The 26,483-nt window shown below is 45.6% G+C and overlaps 1 protein-coding gene across 10 annotated transcripts in view; it reads right to left on the bottom strand.

The window, feature by feature from the left end:
* Window positions 1-26,483, bottom strand: part of LOC120946232 (complement factor H-like) — a 3,139,400-nt gene that overhangs the window by 2,339,255 nt on the left and 773,662 nt on the right. The window contains exons 17-18 of one of the 10 annotated variants that reach the window (XM_040361062.1): window positions 2,755-2,964; window positions 114-290 (exon numbers count right to left, since the gene is read on the bottom strand). The exons of 8 other annotated variants lie outside the window; for them this stretch is intronic. In XM_040361062.1, the coding sequence (XP_040216996.1) occupies window positions 114-290; window positions 2,755-2,964 (387 nt within the window). The remainder of the gene's footprint in view (window positions 1-113; window positions 291-2,754; window positions 2,965-26,483) is intronic. One more of the 10 variants, XM_040361063.1, reaches the window with a different exon arrangement.

Here is a 26,483-nt window from a genome sequence, read left to right as displayed (position 1 = left end):
CTTTTTTTTTACTTTATACCATAGTAGGTAAGGGCATTTAAACAATATATCTATAAATTAAGAAAAAAGTGATTGTCTGGTCAAAAGAGAATATGGATTTATAAGAAACTTACGTCCAGCAGAACATTTCGGGTATTTTATTTGCTTATTTTTACATGTTGCTCGCAGGTTTTCTGATAACATTCCTTCCTCACATTCAAATTCAATGGTTTGCCCATTTTCGATCTCAGTGCTTTTGTTGTAATGAATATTATTAATAGACATTTCTCTTTGTTGTAGAACACAGGTACCTAGAGAAATTCAGTACAAAATGTATATATGTTCAACAAGCTAGAAAAACAAAATACAATTTTTTATATCAATGCATTAGTCAATAATTTGGTAATTTGATTATAATAAAGATAGTTATTCGAAGCCCAGTACATGTACTTGCTGATTTCTATGCAGGGTATAGTCAGACTGAAAATTGGCACAATAAATCAATTACCAATGCAGATCTGTATTAATCTAATTTCTAACTCTTAACTTGTTATAATAATGTAGCCTTACAATGGATTGCTTGATTTTTGTTTATTGTTTATTTTCTCCTGTTGTAACACGGATCCTCCTGTCCGCCAATCAGGAAGTCAGTTTTGACACCAGTCATCCCATTGGCTGAAAGGACATGCTATCCTATTGGACGCCTAGGAGGAGGAGGGGAGAAGCTGGAAGCTGCCATGGAGGAGAGGACTCGGAGCTGAGATGTCGCATGCTGCCCGCCAACATGAGGTCAGTGCTGGACCAACCGACAAACAGTGGGGGAGGGGGGATTGCTTGTGTGCCGCTCGGGGGGGGGGGGGGTTGTTTGCCTAAACAGACATGGGGAGAAGTTGAGTTGAGTAAATCTGTACAATGCCAAGGCTTTTGTGAATAGTGCTTTTTAACATTAGCACACATGTTGGGTGGAGTTTCCTCATCAATAGAGTGACAGTAGTGGTGAGAAAAATCCTCTGCATCTTCCTCTAACACTGCCTCTATGTCCTCTTCATTCCCCTTTGATTTAGCGTCCTCCAGAACTGGCACATTAGTGTCTAACTCTGGTAAAGAAACTGGAGTAGGAGCAGAGATGGGTCATGTTTAAGCTCTGGACAAAGATAGCTCAATAAAGGCTATAATCTGTTCAAGAAATTGGGATGTATTGTAGATGCAGAAATAGAGCTATAATTGGACATGGGAAATGGTGCTAAGGCTGGTTCCTGCTCTGATGCAAGGACTCATCAAGTTTGAGTTTTGTGTGGGCCTTCAGCATAGCAAATGTAAACCTGCTATTTGGAGTTGGCTCCCTTTCACTTTTTTTTACATGTTTATGGTAGGTTTTGCCCCTCTCAGGGCCATACCCCTGGAGGGGTCTTTAGGGACTGGGTTTCATAGCAATGAACCACTGATCTGGACCTGTATAGCACCCTGCATAAAAATTAATGTGTGGCTATTCACACACAGAAGTGTGGCTCAGCCCCACCCCCTATGTCTTTTGATTTGCTCACTGGCTTCAATAGACAGTAGTGGGAGCCAATGGCTCCCCCTTCTGCCAAAAGCCAATCAGCACTGGGAGTCGCTGGAGAGACAGGACCCTCGTGGACATCACAGGATCCAGATCCATAAGGGGGGAATGCTGCACACAGAAGGTTAGCATGAAGGTAAAAAATCTTGTGCCTTTACAACCACTTTAAGCTTCCTCTCAATTTGATAGTCAAGTCTGGTTCTGCCTATTAAAGCGGAGTTCCACCCAAAAGTGGAACTTCCGCTTAAACCACTCCTTGTCCCCTTACATGCCACATTTGGCATGTAATTTTTTTGGGGGAGGGGGGGTGGGGGCTTCAGTAGGAGTGGGACTTCCTGTCCCACTTCCTCCTTCCGCCCAAGGACCGCTTAGGCGATACGTCATATCGTCTACGGCGGCCCCTCCCTGTAGGCGATTGCCTGGGTCATGTGACAGGTCCCAGGCGATCGCCTGACCACTCAGAGCGCAGCACCGCTCGCACATGCGCAGTGAGTGCCCGGCCGTGAAGCTGAAAGCTGTCACAGCCGGGTGCCCACACTAGGAATGGAGGCGCCAGCCGGAGAGGGGGGAGAGGAGGGAGAGCAGGGAGAGGAGCGGAGCTCCGGGTGGCGCATCGCTGGAACCTGGAGCAGGTGAGTGTCTGTTTATTAAATGCTAGCAGCTACACTTTTTGTAGCTGCTGACTTTTAATAAACATAAAAAAAGCCTGGAACTCCTCTTTAAGGGTACTGAGTGTGAAGGAAGCCTGTGATTCTGAAATTAATGTGTTTTATAAATGAAATGTTTTCCTGTTTAACCCATAATAATCCCATATTAGTTCTTGTTAATCCCTTTCTCTCCCTCTTCCCTAAGCTATAGTATTTAACAATTTGTATGTAAAGTGCATTTATTTTTAACTATTTAATTTGATTGTGTGGCACCACTTAAAAAATACTCAACTTGTAAACTTTTTAACATAAACTGTGTTTTAGTTCTGCTTAAAATAATGTATTTGTTTATTAAGTTCAATTGCACATGCTTAAACCACTGAAGTACCAAATTGTATAGCAGTATAGTGAATTGACATACTGGCAATTGTCTAGGTTAAGTATTATGGTATTTATGTATTTATTTTTTTACTTGTTTATTAAACAGGTCACACAAATTTAACAGCAATATCGTAGGTGGAAAGAGTGTACGTGTAAGAAACACTGACTTCAAATTCAGGGGTTTACCTTCCTTTAGGCATCTTGGGTATTTTAGCACACCCTCCAAGCACTGAATTCTCAGAAGACTTATATTAGATATCTGATATCCAGATTTGCATTCAAAGGTCATATTATCTGCGTGTTCACTGTATAGTTTTTTGATTTTTTCTTCTCCGTATTTAAATTTAAACTGTATATTGTTTTGTTCCATGTTGGTTTCTTTTACTGTACAAGGTACTGAAAACAAGTAAAATATATCATTATTTTACACACACAGAATAACATAAAGAACACCTAAATCATGTCTGTGCATACTGTAAATAAATAATTATCAAGAACAAATATGTCTGATAGTCCATGAGTCTTGATATAACATATTGATGGGAATACAATATCTCTTGTCCTGTGCCTTGTCACATGGAGTATGTAATGCACTGTTATAGCAATGGGAATACATACTGAAATAAAAACATGTCAAACGCTTGCTGATTTACTTCATTCTCTGTCACTAGGACAGAAAGTATACTATTGGTGACAAAGACATGAACAAAATGATGCAGAAGCACTAATTCTTCCACGCCTAATCACCCAAAAAAAGTTTAGGATTTAGTTGTACTTGTCATGCACAATCCTAACACCACCTGTTCAGCATCAACATGAAGTCATGCAATGAAAAGGTATGGAAAGTTGTCTTTGTTGCTGCTAGTGCACTAGACACCCAGTCGTGTCATCTTTTAATTGCCTATACACGTCTTGGCACTTCTCAAATCTGGTGTTGGCAGATGTCTGGTACAATATCAGAAACCCATAATCTTCCATGCTTTTATTAATCTTTTAGAGCAGGAGTCTCAAAACTTTTCAGTACCTGGACCATATTGTATTTTTTACAAACAGTTGTCCTTCCTTATATCAGGGTTCCCATCAGAACCCCCCCCCCCTTACATTAGAGCAGAGGCTGTACACTACAAATCTTGTAGCAGGCTGTATGTGGCCTGCGGGCAATAGTATGGAGACCCGTTTTAGGGCATGGTACATGTGGTGGCATGGTTTCTACCAGCACAGTTCCACTCTTTATTGTGCATACCTCCTGTAGTAAGGGTCAACGTTTCTAGAAAGATACTGTATGACATAACCTTTTACTGTAAGTTTTTGAATAGAGGTTGTAACGGAATGACCCGTGACACCCAGAGGCTTTTGAAGGATTGGGGGTACTCCTGTGCCAGCGTCACTAATGACTCTTGGGTCTAGGGTCACCCTGTGCCCCTTTTGGGCATAGGGTGACTGCTAACTGATAATTCATGTTTTGCAGGATATCTTGGAATATTACAAGTTGTTAAAGTCTGACTCCATATGGAGTGTTTTCATTCAATGGAGGGGACACATGCTTTTGAGGTGTTAATTGCATCTGCTCCTAGACATTGCATTGTGTGATGCTAATACTGTTTTGTGTCCATTGTGCTAATTAGGTCTGCTCCTAAGACCTTTCATTATGTATGCTAATAACACTGTTTTTTGTGTGGAATGTGACTTGTCAAGCTGTATTCAGAGACAGGCTGTCTGGATAATGACTAATAATTAACTCAACTGAATGTCATTGTCTAAGAGAAGGTGTATTGAAGCCCCCCCATTGTGTGATGTGTGGGTGGAGTGTGTCTTTGTCCCTGTGATTACCTGTAACATGCTTGTACTGTATATAAGAAAGCTAAGATACCATTAAAAGTATTCATTCATACATTTTGAAACCAGAGAACAGAGCGTTTGTCTCGTTTATTCTGGGAAATGAGATGGATCGTGGCTGATGTCTGTCGGACTGTCGGATAAGCTGTCCTGGGGCGATAGAATGGCATATCGTAAATGGTGGTGACCGTTACAAGTGGTGGCACAGCTGTGGGATGGTTCCATCACCGGAAAAACAGCTACAAGGACACAGGACAATGGAGACACAGTATGAACGCCTGAAGCTCTCTTCCCTCATGGACTTACTGGAGAGCCGGGGCAGACCGGCCAGCAACCGTAAGAAAAGAGACATTATTGTAGAACTTGTCAAAATGGATAGCGCTGAAAGGCCCAGTGTAAGAGACAGGACACCCAAGGAAGAAAGTTTTGATCGAGCTGTTAAACGAGTACTGGCACAGTATGGTCCTAACCCTCCACCGGAGATCAAAGACCTGGTTATAGTGGCTGTGGATGCCACTTGGCTACATCAAAGAGGTGCTCCAACTGCAGAAGTCACAGCAGCACCAACTGAAGAGAGAGGAGAGGTACAGATACCAGTCCCCATGGAAGAGGATGTCAGAATATTTGGGGTTAAAAGAATACATATAAGATCGCACATTTTATATGTTTCATAGTGTTCCATATTCATATATATGTTTAGCAGAAGCGACACCATTTTATGTCTTAAGTTGAGTCACAGTTCAAAACCTGTGAATAAGGCTGTGTTACCAGAAGAGAGGGGTGTATAATCCTTATATGTGCCATCTCCCAGGTCATATCTCTTTTGAGTTCGACACTTATAAGATAAGAGAATGATGAGGAATTCTGGCTTCACATGTGAGATGAAAGGCCCTGCACAGCATGACACAACATAGTATTGTCTTTGTACTATGAGACCAATGGGGCTTATTCACAATGTCGGTGGGATTATATATTATACATCTCAAATATTATTGTTTCTTTATAATGCCATAACAATATATGTGTATTAGTAGTTCATATAGTATAACTCGTTAAGCACATATACATATATTATTATCCTTACAATTGTGAGATCACAAGTGACACTAATGCCACATACACACCATCACTTTATGTGATGAAAAAAACGACATTTTCTGTGAAGTAAAAAACTAAGTTTTTGAAACTTCAATTTTCAAAGACGAAGTTGCCTACACACCATCGTTTTTTCACAATGCTCTAGCAAAGCGAGGTTACGTTCACCACGTTTTTCCATTGAAGCTCGCTTCATAACTAGCTTCTGGGCATGCGCGGGTGTAAAAACGTAGTTTTAAACATAGTTTTTTGCTACACATGGTCAATTTCTGTGAAGTAAAAAACGACATTTTGAAAAACGACACATAAAAGTGAAGCATGCTTAAATTTTTTTTTGTCGTTTTTCACAAAACATAAAACAAAGTTTTCCCCCACACACGGTCATTTAAATTGACATTTTTAAAAATGTTTTTTTTTTTCATCACATAAAGTGATGGTGTGTACGCGGCATAAGAATCTATATTTGGAGAGCAAGGGTTTTCCTGTAAAGTTACTTCAAAGGTTTTCACTTGTCTTAAGAATTAAACAGATGTATGAGCTAATGATATATAAACATTCCGAGTCCACAATTCACTAGAAGTGCCAGGATGTCTGACAATTGTTTGACATATAAAACAATTTATGGTGCTACACCAAGATAAAGTCAGAGGGGTCGTAAATCGTGATTAACTCTGAATAACCCTGAAATTACGAATTATTCCTTAGGCACCACTGCCCCCTACAGGTTAATATCGGCATGGTTCAAGTTAGCCATAACCTTAGTTGCTATGGTCACTCATCAAAACACATGGTCATGTGACACCAACTTCTTTGGGGAGATAAAAAGTGATTAAACAAGAGAAGAGGGGAGCTAAAGAAGCTCGGTGGGAGAAAGATGGGGAGGCTGGAACTGATCTCTGGAGGGCTGATGGCTGGAGCCTGATTTGAGCTGATCTCTGAAGGAAGCCGGAAGGCAGAGAGTGACCGCAAACATGTAAGGGGTTCACATAAATTCTTCATTAGGACTTTCCCTTCTCAAGCAGGACTCTTACATACTGGTAAAGTATAATCTTACATCCTCTATGCAATAGGGAGTTTAAACAGATACCAACTGGGGCCACTCTATTATCTTAGCAAGTGTTAATTGGATCTGGAAGATTTTTAACTGCAGCATAAGATCCTTCAGAGGCAATTAAAGAAGTAACGCATAGACGTACTGTATATAGACACTTGTTACATATATCGATCACAATATCATTGTGAGTCCTAGTGAATGGCCTAATGTTGGGATATGTTTAAACAGGTGACGCATTAGGCCTCGTACACACGGACGGACTGTCTGCTGAAAAAGGTCCGCCGGACCGTTTTCAGCGGACATGTCTGCCCGGAGATTTCTGTCTGATGGTTGTACACACCATCAGACAGAAATCCGCGCGTACACGATACGCGGTGACGTGGCTGCGACGTCGCCGCGACGATTACGCGGCGACATGCGCGGCCCTGGAAGGTCAATGCTTCCACACATGCGTCGAATCACTTCAACGCATGCGAGGGATGGTGGCCGAGCGGACATGTACAGTGAGTCTGTACAGATGTCCGAACATGTCCGACGGACAGGCTTCCAGCGGACATGTTTCTTAGCATGCTAAGAAATTTTTGTCCGCTGGAAAACGGTCGGCTAGACAAATGTCCGCTGGAAACCTGTCCGGTCGGCCATACACACGACCGAACATGTCTGCTGAAACTGGTCCGCGGACCAGTTTCAGCAGACATGTTCGGTCGTGTGTAGGGGGCCTTAGAGATGGCCTTGTGTGTTAAGAAGACATTCTTGGCCAAATTACCAAGAACTTTCCACAGGACATCTTGTCTTTGTGTTTTAAGAAGTAGTAGCAAGAGATCTGTTTGATATTGAGAAGAAATAACGCAAGGTCAAATTACAAGCCAAAAGGTTTTTAAGTATGCCAGGATTATTTAACCACTTGCCGACCGCGCTATAGCAAAAATACTGCTACAGCGCGGTCGAGTTACTGTGACAGGACGTCCCTGGGACGTCCTCGTGCACTTCCGCGTTTGCGCGTCCCCTGGGGCGCGCTCGCGGAAGTGTCCGTGCTCGCCGGGTCTAGAAGACCCGGCGCATCACGGATCACGGTAAATTGCCGCGAATCGCGGCTGTTTACCACGTGATCGCTCCGTCAAATGACGGAGCGATCACTTGTAAACAAACCGGCGTCATTTGATGACGCCGGTTCCTCCCTCTCCTCTCTGTACCGTTCGGTACAGTGCGAGAGGAGAGGAGAGGGGGGGGGGGAGCGCGGGGTGTCAGCAGCTGCTGTGGGCTGGATCTGTGACAACTGCAGTCACAGATCCAGCCATCCCTCCCTGCGCAATACTCTGCAGTACCATCAATACTCTGCAATACCCCATACTCTGCCATCCCTCCCTGCGCAATACTCTGCAGTACCATCAATACTCTGCAATACCCCATACTCTGCCATCCCTCCCTGCGCAATACTCTGCAGTACCATCAATACTCTGCAATACCCCATACTCTGCCATCCCTCCCTGCGCAATACTCTGCAGTACCATCAATACTCTGCAATACCCCATACTCTGCCATCCCTCCCTGCGCAATACTCTGCAGTACCATCAATACTCTGCAATACCCCATACTCTGCCATCCCTCCCTGCGCAATACTCTGCAGTACCATCAATACTCTGCAATACCCCATACTCTGCCATCCCTCCCTGCGCAATACTCTGCAGTACCATCAATACTCTGCCATCCCTCCCTGCGCAATACTCTGCCATACACCATACTCTGCCATCCCTCCCTGCGCAATACTCTGCCATACCCCATACTCTGCCATCCCTCCCTGCGCAATACTCTGCCATACCCCATACTCTGCCATCCCTCCCTGCGCAATACTCTGCCATACCCCATACTCTGCCATCCCTCCCTGCGCAATACTCTGCCATCCCCCATACTCTGCCATCCCTCCCTGCGCAATACTCTGCCATACCCCATACTCTGCCATCCCTCCCTGCGCAATACTCTGCCATACCCCATACTCTGCCATCCCTCCCTGCGCAATACTCTGCCATACCCCATACTCTGCCATCCCTCCCTGCGCAATACTCTGCCATACCCCATACTCTGCCATACCCCATACTCTGCCATACCCCATACTCTGCCATACCCCATACTCTGCCATACCCCATTACTCTGCCATACCCCGTTACTCTGCCATACCCCGTTACTCTGCAATACCCCGTTACTCTGCAATACCCTGATACTCTGCAATACCCCGATACTCTGCAATACCCCGATACTCTGCAATACCCCGATACTCTGCAATACCCCATACTCTGCAATACCCCGATACTCTGCAATACCCCAATACCCTGCGCAATACTCTGCAATACCCCAATACTCTGCAATACCCCCAATACCCAAATACTCCGCAATACCCCAATACTCTGCAATACCCCCAATACCCCAATACTCTGCAATACCCAAATACTCCGCAATACCCCAATACTCCGCATATATAATGTTTTGGGGTTCTATGTAATTTTCTAGCAAATAAATTGTGATTTTTCCATGTAGGAGAGAAATGTCAGAATTGGCCTGGGTGCTCCAGAACGCCTGATGGCGCTCCCTGCATGTTGGGCCTCTGTATGTGGCCACGCTGTGTAAAAGTCTCACACATGTGGTATCGCCATACTCGGGAGGAATAGCAGAATGTGTTTTGGGGTGTCATTCGTGGTATGCATATGCTGTGTGTGAGAAATAACCTGCGAATATGACAGAAACAAGTTATTTTTTTTTTTTTTTACAGAATTTTCGGTCGTTTTTCTTTTATAGCGCAAAAAATAAAAAACCCAGAGGTGATCTAATACCACCAAAAGAAAGCTCTATTTGTGTGAAAACAAGGACAAAAATTTCAAATGGGTACAATGTTGTATGACGGAGTAATTGTCATTCAAATTGTGAGAGCACCGAAAGCTGAAAATTGGTCTGGTCAGGAAGGGGGTTTAAGTGCCCAGTGGTCAAGAGGTTAAATAAGAGCTATGAATATACCTTGTCATATAATGTAAATATCATACGAACATTCAAGCGTCATTTATCTCTGATTGTAGAAGCATATCGTATTTGTTTTAACACGAATTGTACCTGATTTTAGTTTTTGCACTATATCTTTAGTTAATAAATATATATATTTTAAATATTCATTTGTATTACTTGTCCACAAAATAGCACAGATAAAAGAATTTTGATATCTTGTATCGTAGGAAAAGTGTATATCTCCCAAAGCACAGATTTACATATTTCCATAAATACAATAATATTTTATAGTTCAGAATAAACATTCTGACGGTATATGTAGGCGCTATGCCGAGATAAGTCAATGGTTCTGACAAGGAATTCAGAAAGAGGTTACAAGAGATGCAGATACAGCACAGAGGACCAGTATCAGAGGAGGCCCTGCTGGGATGGTCGGATGTGATTCGTTGCTAACTCTGGAAGGAAGCGCTAGCTCTTGAGCAGCAACACCAGGTGAAGGTCCTCCCCTCCATCCATGTAAGGTACTGGCCGCAGTATAACGCACTAATGCCGTTGTTGGGGGAACAACCGAAGCAGGAGTGGACAGCAGAGTTAAGCAGGCTAATCCAGACAGAGATGCGGTTGGACGAGAGCTACAGAGCCCTCCGGTGGTGTGTAGCCCAAGAGTGCCCGTGGTCAGAAGATGACAGCCCCATGGAAGGCTTTGACTATGATGGCCTGGGACCATTGTATTGGAGGATGTCCAGTGACACTAGAGGCTTGTTACTTTTACCAGCACCTGGCCAGAAGAAGAAATTCCTGTGCTGCAATCATCCCCCATTCAAGAGGCTCCACCCTTTGATTCTCTGTCAGAAGACAACAGAGTCTGCGTTGTTCACTGATGGTTCCACAGTCGCCTTATCTGGCAGTACAGACACAGTCCTGCAGGAGACCGGAATTGGAGGGTCCAGTCAGTATGCAGAGTTGAAAGCTGTAGTGATGACTCCTCAGGAGGATCCTTATTCCCATGTCACAGTAGAAATATGTCTCATAGAAACATTAACAGCGCTAAATATGAATGCTAAGATTCACCTGAACCAAAAGTTCACAATCTGCTTATAATAAAAATGAATTGATCTAAGAGAACCTGTCTCCTATGATCCATGCCATCAATAAATAAAAAGGAAATAATCACTGAAATAAAAATCAAGACAATACAATGCACAAGTAAAAGTCTCTGAATAAAGGTGCATCCTTAGTACAAGATGTTTGTAAACGATCACTCCTGGTGTGTCCAAAAAGTGCTTCGAACGTAATCCCCCTTAGGTATTCTACTCACCAAATCCAGGTGGTATATGGAGCCTTAGAAGTCTCTTTTAAATCGGGAATCATCCGTCACTCTCCTCCTGGCCCCAGCACAGCATCAGAAAAAATCCTCCCAGGGTGTGTTGATTCACAATCATGGGTGCATGCATGCAGTGTGAGAGGTCATGTAAGTGAGGGAGAGAAGCAGGACATAGTGTAAAATCAGTGGGTTTTGTTTGCACAGCAACTCTCCAGCTGGTAAGTCCCGGGTACAGCTACACCTGTGTGGACGATGCGTGGCATAGCCATGCCCTGACGCGTTTCGTGATAGGCTCACGTCTTCAGAGAGCTTCGTGTTCGAGTCAAACGTATGTTCCACTCGAACATCGTATGTTCGATCGTTCGTCGAAATATGAACAAAATGGGTCGTTTGCGCCAAATTCGAGTGACGCGCCACAGCCCATAATTCACTGCGGCATTGCGCACTTATGATTGGCCAAGCATGCACTATGACCCGCATGCTTGGCCAATCACAGCGCCATCAGTACAGAGAGCCGTAATTGGCCAAAGCCAAAGTGGCTTTGGCCAATTATGGCTCAGGGCTTTAGTACACGCCCACACTATAAAAGGCCGCCTGCAGGGCCGCCTCATGTAGTGTGTTGCGGCGCTGGTTAGAGATCAATGAGAGAGCGAGAGAGTGTCTTTTTTTTCTAGCTAGATAAAGCAGGCAGGCTAGTCAGTTAAATTTACAGTGTGTAGAGGATATATATACATCCCAGGTGTTGTACATATATTTATACACTGTATAGTTTAGTTAGATCAGTTCTTCCTAATTTGTCAGGCAGTTGATTGTGCTAGCTACAGTATTATCTCATGGTGCATTGCCCGTGTGCTCTGTAGTTTGCACCTAAAGCTACTTGGTGTTTACTGCACTTGTGCTCTGTAGTTTGCAACTAAACCTATTTGGTGTGTACTGCACTTGTGCTCTGTAATTTGCACCTAAACCTACTTAGTGTATACTGCAAGTGTGCTCTGTAGTTTGCACCTAAACCTACTTGGTGTTTACTGCAAGTGTGCTCTGTAGTTTGCACCTAAACCTACTTGGTGTTTACTGCAAGTGTGCTCTGTAGTTTGCACCTAAACCTACTTGGTGTTTACTGCACTTGTGCTCTGTAGTTTGCACCTAAACCTACTTGGTGTGTACTGCAAGTGTGTTCTGTAGTTTGCACCTAAACCTACTTGGTGTGTGCTGCACATGTGTTCTGTAATTTGCACCTAAATCTACTTAGTGTATACTGCAAGTGTGCTCTGTAGTTTGCACCTAAACCTAGTTGGTGTTTACTGCACTTGTGCTCTGTAATTTGCACCTAAACCTACTTGGTGTGTACTGCACTTGTGCTCTATAGTTTACACCTAAACCTACTTGGTGTGTACTGCAAGTGTGCTCTGTAGTTTGCACCTAAACCTACTTGGTGTGTACTGCAAGTGTGTTCTGTAGTTTGCACCTAAACCTACTTGGTGTGTGCTGCACTTGTGCTCTGTAATTTGCACCTAAATCTACTTAGTGTATACTGCAAGTGTGCTCTGTAGTTTGCACCTAAACCTACTTGGTGTTTACTGCACTTGTGCTCTATATTTTGCACCTAAACCTACTTGGTGTGTACTGCACTTGTGCTCTATAGTTTGCACCTAAACCTACTTAGTGTATACTGCAAGTGTGCTCTGTAGTTTGCACCTAAACCTACTTGGCGTGTACTGTACTTGTGCTCTATAGTTTGCACCTGAACCCACTTAGGGCTAGATTCAGAGAGAAGATACGACGGCATATCTCCAGATACGCCGTCGTATCTCTGAGTCCGGCCGGTCGTATCAATGCGTCGTTCCTGCGTCGAGTTTTTACGTCGTTTGCGTAAGTCGTTCGCGAATAGGGCTGGACGTCATTTAGGTTCACGTCGAAAGCAATGACGATTTGCGGCGGAATTTCGAGCATGTGCACTGGGATTTTTTCACGAACGGCACATGCACTGTTCATAAAAAACGTCAAATACGCCGGGTCACAGTTAATATACATAAAACATGCCCACATCATCCACATTTGAATTAGGCGGGCTTACGCCGACACAGATACGTTACGCCACCGTAACTAAGGGCGCAAGTTGTTTCTGAATACAGAACTTGCGCCCAAAATTACGGCGGTGTAACGTATATGAGATATGTTACGCCGGGCGGACAGATAGACCATTCTATCTGAATCTAGCCCTTAGTGTATACTGTAAGTGTGCTCTGTAGTTTGCACCTAAACCTACTTGGTGTGTACTGCACTTGTGCTCTATAGTTTGCACCTAAACCTACTTAGTGTATACTGCAAGTGTGCTCTGTAGTTTGCACCTAAACCTACTTGGTGTGCACTGCAAGTGTTTTCTATAGTTTGCACCTAAACCTACTTGGTGTGTACTGCACTTGTGCTCTTTAGTTTGCACCTAAACCTACTTAGTGTATACTGCAAGTGTGTTCTGTAGTTTGCACCTAAACCTACTTGGTGTGTACTGCACTTGTGCTCTGTAGTTTGCACCTAAACCTACTTAGTGTATACTGCAATAGGTAGATTCAGTAAGAGTTAGGCCGACTTATCAGTAGATAAGCCGGCCTAACTCAGAATCTACGCCGACGTATGTTTAAGCGTATGCTCAAACAGAGATACGCTTAAACATATCTAAGATACGACGGCTTGCGTCGTCCTATCTTAGATTGCAATTTTTCGGATGGCCGCTAGGTAGCACTTCCATTGCGGTCGGCGTAGATTATGTAAATGAGTTTGTACGCCGATTCACGAACGTACGCCCGGCCGCCGCAGTCGATTTACGCCGTTTCAGTAAGGCCTTAGGAAGCCTAAAGTTATTCCACCTATTAGGTGGAATAACAATGTTAAAGTATGGCCGCCGTTCCCGCCGCGAGGTTCGAATTTTTAACGTCGTTTGCGTAAGTCGTCCGCGAATCGGGATTTACATTGTTTACGTCCACGTCGAAATCAATAGGCCCGTGTGGCATACGTAACCGCAATTCACACTGGGAAATGTAGTCGCCCGGCGCATGCGCAGTGTTTAAAAAACGTCAAAAACTTGAGGTCAAGCCTCATTACCATTAAACACGTCCCCCCAACCCATTTGAATTAGGTGCCCTTACGCCCGCCGCATTTACACTATGCCGCCCTAAGTAAGGAGGCAAGTACTTTGAGAATACAGTACTTGCCTCTCTTACTTAAGGCGGCGTAGTGTAAACACGCTAGGCTACAAGTGTGCTCTGTAGTTTGCACCTAAACCTACTTGGTGTGTACTGCACATGTGCTCTGTAATTTGCACCTAAACCTATTTAGTGTATACTGCAAGTGTGCTCTGTAGTTTGCACCTAAACCTACTTGGTGTTTACTGCACTTGTGCTCTATAGTTTGCACCTAAACCTACTTGGTGTGTACTGCAATTGTGCTCTAGAGTTTGCACCTAAACCTACTTAGTGTATACTGCAAGTGTGCTCTGTAGTTTGCACCTAAACCTACTTGGTGTGTACTGCACTTGTGCTCTATAGTTTGCACCTAAACCTACTTGGTGTGTACTGCACTTGTGCTCTATAGTTTGCACCTAAAGCTACTTGGTGTGTACTGCCAGTGTGCTCTGTAGTTTGCACCTAAACCTACTTGGTGTGTACTGCCAGTGTGCTCTGTAGTTTGCACCTAAACCTACTTGGCGTGTACTGCCTTTGTCCTCTGCAGGCCATTAATATGTCTGGAAGGACAACAAGGAGAGTCAGAGAGTCACATGGGCAAGCAGGCTCTGTGTCTAGAGGCAACAGTGCTGGTCGTGGACACGGTGCATCCTCATCAGCACATGGCCGTGGGACACGCTCGTCCTTGTTTTCGGCAGCTGGCCGTGTTGAGCCGCAACATGCCGAAGACTTGGTAGAGTGGATGACCAAGCTGTCCTCATCCTCCTCATCCTCTCTCACCCAGGCTCAGGGTACTATGTCTGGAAAAGTAGCTGCCAAGGCGTCCTCTTCCCTCTGCTCAATGGCATCACTAACTCCTTCCCTAGCCCCACCATGTCCTCTTGAGGAGTCCCCTGAACTGTTTGAACACAGTGTTGGGTACATGCTGCATGAGGATGCGCAGCGTTTTGAAGGCTCCGATGATGGTACACAGCTAGAGGATGGCAGTAACGTGAGCCCAGAGAGAGGGGGTACCCAAGAAGGACAGCAATCTGGCAGTCATGTTCCCCCAGCTGCAGCATACTGCCAGGTTTTCAACAGTGATGAGGAGGGAGGGGATGATGAGGTCACTGACTCTACGTGGTGCCTGATAGGAGAGGGGAGGAGGAGGAGGCACAGGCACATCTCCAACGAGGCAGGATGCCCTCCAGTGGCCAGCTTAAGGGCAGCACACCAACTGCATTACAACGAAGAGCTACGCCTGTGCAGGGCGCTGCTGTGTCTCAGCGTTATTCCAAAAGTTCTTTGGTGTGGGCCTTTTTTGAGATGAGTGCATCAGATCGCACCGCTGCTATTTACAACATATGTCTCAAGCGTATCTCGCTTGCCAAAACATCACCCGCTTGGGCACCACATGCTTGACCAGACATATGTCGACCTGCCATGCAGTTCGTTGGCAAGCATACCTCAAAGACCCACACCAAAGAACAAAGCGGACCTCCCCTTGCCCCTCATCAGCTGGAATCTCCAACCCCACTATACCCTCCGTCCTCTCTGAAGCCTTCAATGATAGGACTGAAGGTGTAGAATTAGGTGTGTCACAGCCTAGTACATGCGGGCAATCCACTATCGGTACACCGATGGCAGATTGTACCAGGCAAATTTCCCTGCCCCAGCTGTTGCAGCGCCGAAAGAAGTACTCTCCCAGCCATCCATATGCCCAGCGGTTGAATGCTAGCTTAGCTAAATTGCTAGCACTTCAACTACTGCCTTTTCAGTTGGTAGATTCTGCTCCCTTCCGTGAGTTTGTGGAATGTGCGGTACCTCAGTGGCAAGTTCCCAAATGCCACTTTTTCTCACGGAAGGCAAATCCGGCTCTCTACCACCATGTGGAAGGCAATGTCCATGCCTCGCTGGACAGGGTGGTCAGTGGTAAGGTGCATATTACCTCTGACTCATGGTCCAGCAGGCATGGACAGGGACGTTACCTATCTTTCACAGCGCATTGGGTGACTCTGCTGGCAGCTGGGAAGGACGCAGGGCAAGGTACAGTAGTGTTGGAGGTTGTTACGCCACAACGCCTCCAAAATGCTACTACTGGTTGTGACACACCTCTCTCCTCCACCCCCTCCTCTTCTTCTTCCTCTGTGGCCTCTTCCTGTGCTGATGTGTCCTCGGAACCAGCGGTGCTCCGTAGGTGTTCGAGGGGCTACGCAGGTATGCAGGCAAAGAGATGCCATGCGGTGCTTGAGCTGGTGTGCTTGGGAGACAGGAGTCACACTGGGGCAGAGGTTCTGTCAGCTCTGCAGGGGCAGGCTCAGAGGTGGTTGACGCCATGCCAGCTTAAGCCAGGAATGGTGGTTTGTGACAATGGCACCAACCTCCTCTCTGCCCTGCGACAGGGACAACTGACCCATGTGGCCTGTTTTGCTCATGTTCTTAATTTGGTGGTGCAGCGGTTCTTGGGCAGGTACCTGGGCTTACAGGATGTCCTGAAGCAGGCCAGGAACGTCTGTGTGCATTTCCGAAGGTCATATAATGCCAGTGCTCGGCTAGCAGACCTCCAAAGGGAATACAACCTGCCCAAGAACCACCTAATCTGTGACATACCCACCAGGTGGAACTCTACGTTGGCCATGCTGCAGCGGCTGCACACGCAGCAGAGGGCTATCAATGAGTATCTGTGCCAATATGGCAGCAGAACTGGGTCACGGAAGCTTGTTTTTTTTTTGCACGGTCCTGTCACCATTTGATGAGGCCACGAGGATGGTGAGCAGTAACAGTGCATGCATCAGTGAGACTGTCCCTCTTATTCACATGTTGGAGCACACGCTACGTGGAATAATGGACAGGGCCCTTAAGGCAGAACAGAGGGAGGAAGAGGAGGACTTCCTTACCTCTCAAGGCCCCCTTTATCCAGACAGTGGTCCTGCTTGCCTACCTAACAGGAGGAAGAAGACGAGGAGGAGGAGGATTGTATCAGCGTGGAGGTGGAGCCTAGCACTCAGCATCAGCAGCAGTCTTCAAGGGATCAATTACTGTCCCAAGGAACCCATGGACTTTTATGTGGCTGGGATAAGGTGGCTGCGGATCCTGTTGTCCTCAGTGACCCAGAGGACTCTGCCCTGAATGCCTCAGCAAACCTACGCCGCATGGCCTCCCTGATCCTGCAAAGTCTGCGTAAGGATCCTCGTATTCGTGGTATCAAGGAGAGGGATCATTACTGGCTGGCAACTCTCCTTGATCCACGTTACAAGAATAAGGTTGCGGACCTTATCTTGCCATCGCAGAGGGAGCAGAAGATGAAACATCTTCGGGAGGCCTTGCAGAAAGGTCTGTGCAGCGCGTTCCCAGAGATTGGGGGGGTCACCAAATCCTGGTTCTGGACTGCGTGTTGCTGAGGCTTCGGTGAGTCACAGAAGGAGCGGTGAAGAAGGTGGCCTTCTGACCGATGCGTTCAGACAATTTTTTAGTCCGCAGCCCCAAGGTATGACCGGTTCCAGCAACCATCGCCTGCGTCTGGTTTACATGGTGAGGGAATACCTAGGGGCAAGATCAGACTTGGACACCTTTCCAACTGAAAATCCGCTGGCTTACTGGGTCATGAGGATGGATTACTGGCCAGAGCTTGCACAGTACGCAATTGAGCTACTGACTTGTCCTGCATCCAGCGTTCTTTCAGAACGCACATTCAGTGCTGCTGGAGGCTTTGTGACTGATCACAGGGTGCGCCTCTCCACCGACTCCGTCGATCAACTGACCTTCATAAAAATGAATCAGGCTTGGATCACCACCAGCTACCAAGCACCTGATGCTGTTGTAACTGAATAAGTTTTTTTGAAATGTCAGATCCCTTGGAGACTGCCTATGCTGATGCTGAGTGACTATCCTGTTATGCTGACTGAATATCCTTTTCCTCCTCAATGATCTTGCTGATAGCTTGTAAGAACATTGGGCCAGATCCATAAAGCAGATGCGCCGACTTAACTCGAGATATGCGTCGTAATTAAAATTTGCGTTGCGCGTATCTTTGCGCCTGATCCTCAAAACGGGATACGCCTGAAATTCCGGTATTTCCGTCCTACCTAAAAAAATTACACCGGCGCTTCTTCGCGCGCAAATTACGCTAGACACGCAGCTGTTTTGATAGGCAAAGATGCAAATGAGGGAGATAGGGCGATCCACAAAATTAAGTGTGTGCGCCGTAGATTACGCCCTGTGCGCTTCTGTTAGTTTCCCGGTGGGAAGTTACACTTTATAAAAGGTGCCCTAATTTTACACCTGCCGTGTAAAGGTCAGCTAAAGCAACACCATTAAGGAAGAGCTGAGCACACACACTTGCTGGACTACAATCTGTCTGCCAACATGCCAGGGCCATCCATGATCATAACTGCACTAGTGACTTTAGACGCGCTAAGAAGGAGGAGGGAACGGAGGAGGAGGAGGGCACAGGAGAGGGTATACCGCAGTCGCCTAGATGTCTTTACCATGGGGGAAGCAGAGGTGTATCGCACCTTCAGATTCAGTCGTGAAGCCATCATGGAAATAACCACAATCCTGCAGGATGATCTCACCAGCCCAACACAACGATCACATTCAGTGCAGCCACTGCTCAAGGTACTGGCAACACTGCATTTCCTGGCCACTGGCTCTTTTCAGCACACAAGTGGAGGTGTGGCTGGGATGGCACAATCCTCCATGAGCAGATGTGTGCACCAGGTTGTCCCTGCAATCCTGAGACGCATGGCCAATCAATTCATCAAACCCTCCCAGGAGGTCCTGGCATTCAATCAATGTACAGGTGATAGTGGATGCCAAATACCTCATATGACATGTCTGTGCCAAATTCCCAGGATCCAGCCATGACAGCTATGTATACCGTCAGAGCAACATCTCCAGAGAATTGGAACAGAACGTGTATGGGGACAGCTGGCTGGTTGGTGAGTGACATGGGTGTCAGGTATGACTGTCCCCCCCCATGATGCAAACATCACGAGGGGCACATGCATGACTAACATCCTCCTGTCTTTTCCCTTCCAGGTGACTCTGCATATGCACTGGGACCCCATCTTATGACTCCATACCGGAACCCCCAAACCCCAGGAGAGGAAAACTACAATGCTGCACAAATACGCACCCGTGCAGTGGTGGAACGCACATTTGGCCTCCTGAAGTCACGTTTCCAATGCCTGGATAAGTCTGGGGGTACCCTGTTGTATTGCCCAGACTTTGTGTGCCAGATCATCGGTGCATGTTGTATTCTGCACAACTTCGTAGTGAAAAGGGTCCTGGAGATTGACATATGTGATGACCTGACCCCCGAACCGGACAATCCCCCCCCAACCAACTCTGCCCGGTCTGCTGAGGGAACAGCAGCCAGGAGACGCCTCGCAGAAGGCATCTTTGCACAGTAAACGCATCAGATGGAGCACAGCTAGACCATCAATCATATATCTGTATGACATGAGTACGTTTCCAGTACTAGTCTACGTGGGCATTACCACTCCACAGTAGACGTTTTTTCCAAAATAATAATTTTCACGTCTGTGAATATATGAATCTTTAAATGTTCTTTAATGATGACGTCATTTGTGGATTTGCTTTAAGGGACAGCTACCTCAAAAGGTGCATGATGTCTGCACCTAGGTTGCTGCCCCAGGCGTACAAATAGGATTTCTACATGACATTCTGTAGACTATACTCTGTATTGCTGCATATGTAAAAGATTACTTTACTTGTCTATTTATATACTGCCACCTAGTGGTGGATGCGTTTATGTCCAGGGACCTTCTGTGCCTCCGTATATGGTCATCACACATATACCCCCGGGGGCTGCCCCCTCTGTGTTCCAGTTGTATACACATACACTGGTTATGTACCATCCGACACCCGTGGATCACGCCCGTTGGGCGCCCAGGGGTGATCGCCAGATCAGCACTTGCTCTGAACCATGGCGGAGGCCATGGTGCTGCGATCATCCGCCACTACAGTGCACCGCCGTGTGTGGGCTAAAACACACTGCCAGAGACACATCGGCGCTCTCTCATCCCGCCCAGGGGGCGGATCCACCTCGTCATCCCCCAGGGGCGGTCCCCCACACGCCACGTCAGGAGGGGAATCCCTCTGCCTCTCCTGACGCACTATGCCCGCCCACCTCAGCGCTCTGACGTTCACCACGTCAGAGCTCTTGGGGTGCATATAAGCAGCACATTCAGTGGAGACAATCCGCCCAGGCATCAGCAGGCAGACCGTGCCTAAACGCAGCCACTACACCCAGGTAACGTTCTAAGTTTTTCAAACCTCGACAGGGAGCCTGCACTGCCCTCCTTTTATTCATGGAGGACAAGTGCATACTGCATAGCTCTGATATTGTTCTTCTTTTTTTACTAGGGAACTGTCTCCTTTGGACTTTCCCCTTTTTTGTCTTGGTTTATCAGTGTGTGGCCATTTCAGCCCTGCATCCCTGTGGGGATCCCTCTATCTCTGTATGGTACACACATTGGAAGTATCTTAAGGTACACATAAATTACATCTTTATGTATCCTTTTTTTTTCTTTCTTCGCTGCTTTTGTTTTTTATATTTTATTTTTAATTTTCCAAATCAATTTTCATTTGTAATCATCCCAGATTGCCTTATATATTGGACGCATCTGGTTCCAATCAGCCTGTTTTTTCTGACATAAGCTACATGGTATTCATTCCATGGAAACTTGAGATGTAAGTTTACACTGCCCATATTTGTCATGATATATATTTAACTGATTGTCATTATTTGATGCATATATTGCATCCAATTACAAGCCTAAAAAGCCAACATATATATGAGCTTTTGCCTAATATATATGTGTACATTTAAATATTCATTTATTTATTTTTATATTTCTTTATTACTATCATCCTTATGGGCTTACTTTTATCAATTATCTCCAATGCTGTCCATGCATACAATATACAGCAGGTGAATACTCTTATGTCACCTGTAAATAATTCTTTCACACCTTTTCTTTCTCTATATACTCCCCCAATTTTGTATCCTTCCATAGATATAAGAGTATATCCTTTTCTGATATTATTATTCTGACGTTACCTGCTTTTATATGCGCCCCCCAGTGTGACCCATGGATCATCCATGACCTGTATCGTATACCGACTTTCCATCTAGCAACCATTGGTGGACACGCCTGGGAAATTTGTGTGCGATCACTGCTGAGGTACAGACACCGGTCCAGGGCATTTGTTTATTCACATAGTGGTGGCAGTCTTAGACGAGCATCAGTTTCAATTTTTTATGCGCTTATATTCTTAATTTAGCTGTTTTTTATATTAAACGTGTTGATCATTATAGCTACAGTAAATGGCGGTTATGTCCGCAGAATGATTTTTCTATATTATGTAAAAATTTGAAATACACCATACTTACTTGTCTTTCATTTATAGATAATATAGTATGCACCCCTGTCCCTGAAGAAGCCCGACGGGCGAAACATGTTGGACCCCCTGCATCCATTACTCTGTCACCCCACAAATTGGTGAAATATATTATCTTATGTGATCATGTTTTCTATTTTACATATTTATGTATATGTTCAATGTTAATTAAATTATATTTATCTAAACAAATTTTTGTCATGTCTGATCCCTGCGGTATCTCAGCAAACTCTTTGTAATTATTATACATATTCCTTATCGCATTCGCATAGTCCCACGCCACATCCCAGAACTGGGAACCTATATTCATTTATCTACCCGGGACGGTAATGCTTTTTGGAATTATTTCTCCCATATACTGTGGAAAAGCTCTATATGTACTCCATATATCTCTCTCTTTCTTTTGTATGCCAGCGGGGGTCCTCGTCTCCCCCCCCGCCGCATTGATCTGATCCGTGATTTTTTTTATCATGTCCTTCCTCTGGGCCGGGGAGGTGTTCCGGCTCTCAGGGCCATGCAAAAAACGCGCCGTAACTTAAATGACATAAGTTTGGACTAACTTAATTTGCGCCGCTGTTTGTGGATCTGGCCCATTGTGGGCACGGCCACCAGTGCCTAAAGCCCAAGTTTTCTGCCCCTGTTTAACAGGGGCGTGTAATTACAATTCTTGATCTAATATTTCACAGCAGGGCGTTCCAGCACCCACCAAGACTACAGTGTTGTGGCAACACCAACACCTAGGGCCCAAATTTCTGCAGAGTATATACGGCAGGCCCCTACTTTCAAACATACAACTTACAAACGACTCCTACTTGCAAACGGAAGGAGACAACATGAAGTGAGAGGAGGGAAATTCTCTTCTGTAAGAGGTGTCTCCTGTCCACTGATGCTTTATCACCAATCCTTGTTTCACAAAAAAAAATTCAAAAATTCTTTTGTCATTGGGACAGAAAGTGAGGTGCAATCTTCTGAACAGATGCACACAGACAGCAAAACAAATGTTACAGGGGTGATAACCCTTCTCTATGTTTTCAGAAAAGCTTAAAAAAAGATTTTGTGGCTGAAGCTACACTTTAAAGAAGTACCAGTTGAAAATTACAAACAGATTCTACTTAACAACAAACCTACAGTCCCTGTCTGCTTTGCACCGCCTATATACCGCTGTTCAAAGTATATAGGGCCAAAGGGGCTAGTAATGACCTGGGGGGAGGGGGGCGGGGAAACCCATGATATTTTTCTCTGTGATTTTCATCCATATTGCAGGGACCAAACATTACATTAAAGCCGCAAGCAGTCTTAAATGACTTTTTTCTTATAGTAATCTCATTTTGTGCAGGGACAGTTCTAAACACATGCCACTACTATAGACACCCAGCAGGTACGATATTTAACCACTTCCTTACTGGGCACGTAAACACCCCTCCTGACCAGACCAATTTTCAGCTTTCAGCGCTCTCATACTTTGAATGAGAATTACTAAGTCATGCAACACTGTACCCAAATTAATATTTTGTCCTTTTTTTCATACAAATAGAGATTTCTTTTGGTGGTATTTGATTACCTCTGGGTTTTTTATTTTTTGCGCTATTAATAAAAAAAGACCGGAAATTTTGAGAAAAAAAATATTATTTCTTAGTTTCTGTGATAAAATGTTGCAAATTATAAATTTTTCTTCATACATTTTGGCCACAATTTATACTGCTACATGTCTTTGATAAAAATAACCAACATTTTTTGGAAATTATTTGGTATGTGTGAAAGTTTTAGAGTCAACAAGCTATAGTGCAAATCATAAAAAATTGTCACATCTGATCAGACCTGATGTACTGAAGGCCTATATCATTTCTTGAGACCCTAACAAGCCAGGAAAGTACAAATGCCCCCCAAATAACCCCTTTTTGGAAAGTAGACATTCCAAAGTATTTAGTAAGAGGCATGGTGAGTTATTTGAAGTTGTAATTTTTTCCCAGAATACTTTGCAAAAAAGAGATTTTTAATACAGCTTACCTGTAAAATCTTTTTCTTGGAGTACATCACGGGACACAGAGCGGCATTCATTACTATATGGGTTATATGGAGTACCCTCAGGTGATGGACACTGGCAATCTTCAAACAGGAAATGCCCCTCCCTATATAACCCCCTCCCATAGGAGGAGTACCTCAGTTTTGTAGCAAGCAGTATGCCTCCCAAAATGGTCCCCAAAAGAGGGGTGGGAGCTCTGTGTCCCGTGATGTACTCCAAGAAAAAGATTTTACAGGTAAGCTGTATTAAAAATCTCTTTTTCTTTATCGTTACATCACGGGACACAGAGCGGCATTCATTACTATATGGGATGTCCCAAAGCAATGCTTACAATGAGGGGAGGGAGAACATCTCCAAGACAAAAGGATTTAAAGCGGGGGTTCACCCTATCGAAGGGAAATTTTTTTTTTACCTTAAAATCAGGCATTGTAGCGCGAGCTACAGTATGCCTGTCACGAATTTTTTACCGCCGTACTCACCTTGTAGTCGTCCATCGAAGATTCCGGGGAATGGGCGTGCCTCTGGAGACGGAGGATGATTGACGGCCGGCTCTGGCGCGTCACGCTTCTCCGGAAATAGCCGAAATAGGCTCGGTCTTCACGACGCGTGCGCATAGCCTGTGCGCACGCGTCGTGAAGAGCCGAGACCTACTCCGGCTGTCTTCGGGGAGAGTGACGTGCCAGGGCCGGCCGTCAATCATCCTCCCTCTCCATAGGCACGCCCATTCCCCGCGGGAGCCGGAATCTACGATGGACGACTACAAGGTGAGTACGGGGTTAAAAAAATCGGGACAGGCATACTGTAGCTCGCGCTACAATGCCTGTCTCGATGGTAAAATGTGTCGGGGGGGGTGAACTACCGCTTTAATTTAGAGATATACTCAAATCATAATAAATCCAACTTAGTTGAGAAAAATAATTTTAAATTTTAAATTTAACTCAAAAAAGGGGAGCCCCCGGAATCCGAGGGTCTCAAACTGCAGCCTGCAGCACTGCCTGCCCAAAGGCTGTATCAGTATTCCTTCTTACGTCCAACTGGTAGAATTTTGTAAACGTGTGGACAGAAGACCAGGTTGCCGCCTTGCAAACTTGAGCCATAGAGATCTGGTGATGTGCTGCCCAGGAGGCGCCCATGGCCCTAGTAGAATGAGCCTTTAATGATACTGGAGGAGGCAACCCTTTCAAGCCGTAGGCCTGAGTGATTAACTGCTTAATCCACCTAGAGATGGTGGACTTTGCAGCTGCCTGCCCTTTCTTGGGCCCATCCGGTAAAATGAACAACACATCCGTTTTCCGGATCTTCTCTGTAGCTTTATGATAGGCCTTCATGGCCCTGACAATATCCAAGGTATGCAGCAACCCTTCCTTTCTGGAAGTAGGTTTAGGGAAGAAGGATGGTAATACCAAATCCTGGTTAAGATGAAAACTGGATATAACCTTCGGTAGGAAGGAAGGATGAGGGCGGAGAACGACCTTGTCCTTATGAAAAATAAGATATGGTTCCTTACAGGATAAGGCCGCCAGTTCCGATACTCTTCTTGCGGAAACTATGGCGACCAAAAATACTAACTTCCTTGTCAGTAAAACCAAAGGAATTTCAGCCAACGGCTCAAAAGGTTGTTTCTGTAAACTTGACAGAACAAGATTTAAATCCCACGGACAAAGCGGGGATTTAACTGGAGGTTTAATACGTAAGACCCCTTGAAGGAAGGTCTTAACTAGCGAGTGGGTGGCCAGCGGCCGCTGAAACCCCACTGACAAAGCTGAAATCTGTCCTTTGATTGTGCTTAATGCCAGTCCTTTATCCACTCCTAGCTGGAGAAAACTTAATACTCTATCGATGGTAAACTTGCGAGAAAGCCATAGCTTGGACTCACACCAGCCTACATAGGCCTTCCAGACCCTGTAATAAATCACCCTAGAGACCGGTTTCCTGGCTCTGATTAGGGTAGAGATTACCTTCTGAGACAGACCTCTACCCCTGAGAATCAGGGATTCAGCTTCCAGGCCGTCAAATTTAGATGCCGTAAGGCAGGGTGGAGGATCGGACCTTGCGATAGCAGGTCTGGCCGTAGAGGAAGAGTCCAAGGGTCTCCCACTACCATCTTTAGGATTAGTGAGTACCATGTCCTTCTGGGCCATGCTGGAGCTACCAGGATGACTGGTATGTGCTCCACCCTGATCCTGCGCAGCAGGCGGGGTAGTAACTGGAGCGGGGGAAAAGCATAAATAAGCTTGAACTGATGCAAAGGGCAAACCAGCGCATCGGTTCCGCAGGCCATCGGATCCCTTGAGCGGGATATGAACCTGTCTAGCTTCTTGTTGAGTCTCGATGCCATGACATCCACGTCCGGCACTCCCCATCTTTGGCAGAGTGCTTGAAAGATTTGTGGATGCAGAGACCATTCCCCCGGCAATAGAGTCTGGCGGCTTAAGAAGTCCGCCTGAAAGTTGTCCACTCCTGGAATAAATATTGCCGATATGCAGGGCACATGAGCCTCTGCCCATAGGAGAATCAAGCTCACCTCTCTCTGAGCGGCTTGACTCCTGGTTCCCCCTTGGTGATTTATGTATGCCACGGCCGTGGCATTGTCTGATTGAATTCTCACCGGGAACCCCTGCAATTTTGACGTCCAAGCCCTGAGGGCTAGTCGAGCAGCTCTGAGCTCCAAGATGTTGATGGGCAACTGCCTCTCTGGCTTTGCCCAAGTACCTTGGCGAGTGCAACCATCCAAAATTGCTCCCCAGCCCGTCAGGCTGGCGTCTGTGGTCACTATCTTCCAGGCCACTGGGCTGAAAGATTTCCCCTTCAGTAGATTCTGAGGGTCTAACCACCAACACAGACTTTGTTGGACTCTTGATGAGAGCGGACACGGGATATCCAAGGCCTGTGGCCTTCTGCTCCATGCTGACAGGATGGCTGCCTGCAGGATGCGAGTGTGGCTCTGGGCGTACGGTACCGCCTCGAATGTGGCCACCATCTTGCCTAGTAACCTCATACATAGGC

Source organism: Rana temporaria, chromosome 7 (assembly GCF_905171775.1).
Source record: "Rana temporaria chromosome 7, aRanTem1.1, whole genome shotgun sequence".
In the NCBI taxonomy this organism is placed as follows: domain Eukaryota; kingdom Metazoa; phylum Chordata; class Amphibia; order Anura; family Ranidae; genus Rana; species Rana temporaria.
The sequence above is the reverse complement of the archived record's forward strand: the minus strand, read 5'-3'. Positions and strand labels throughout refer to the sequence as shown.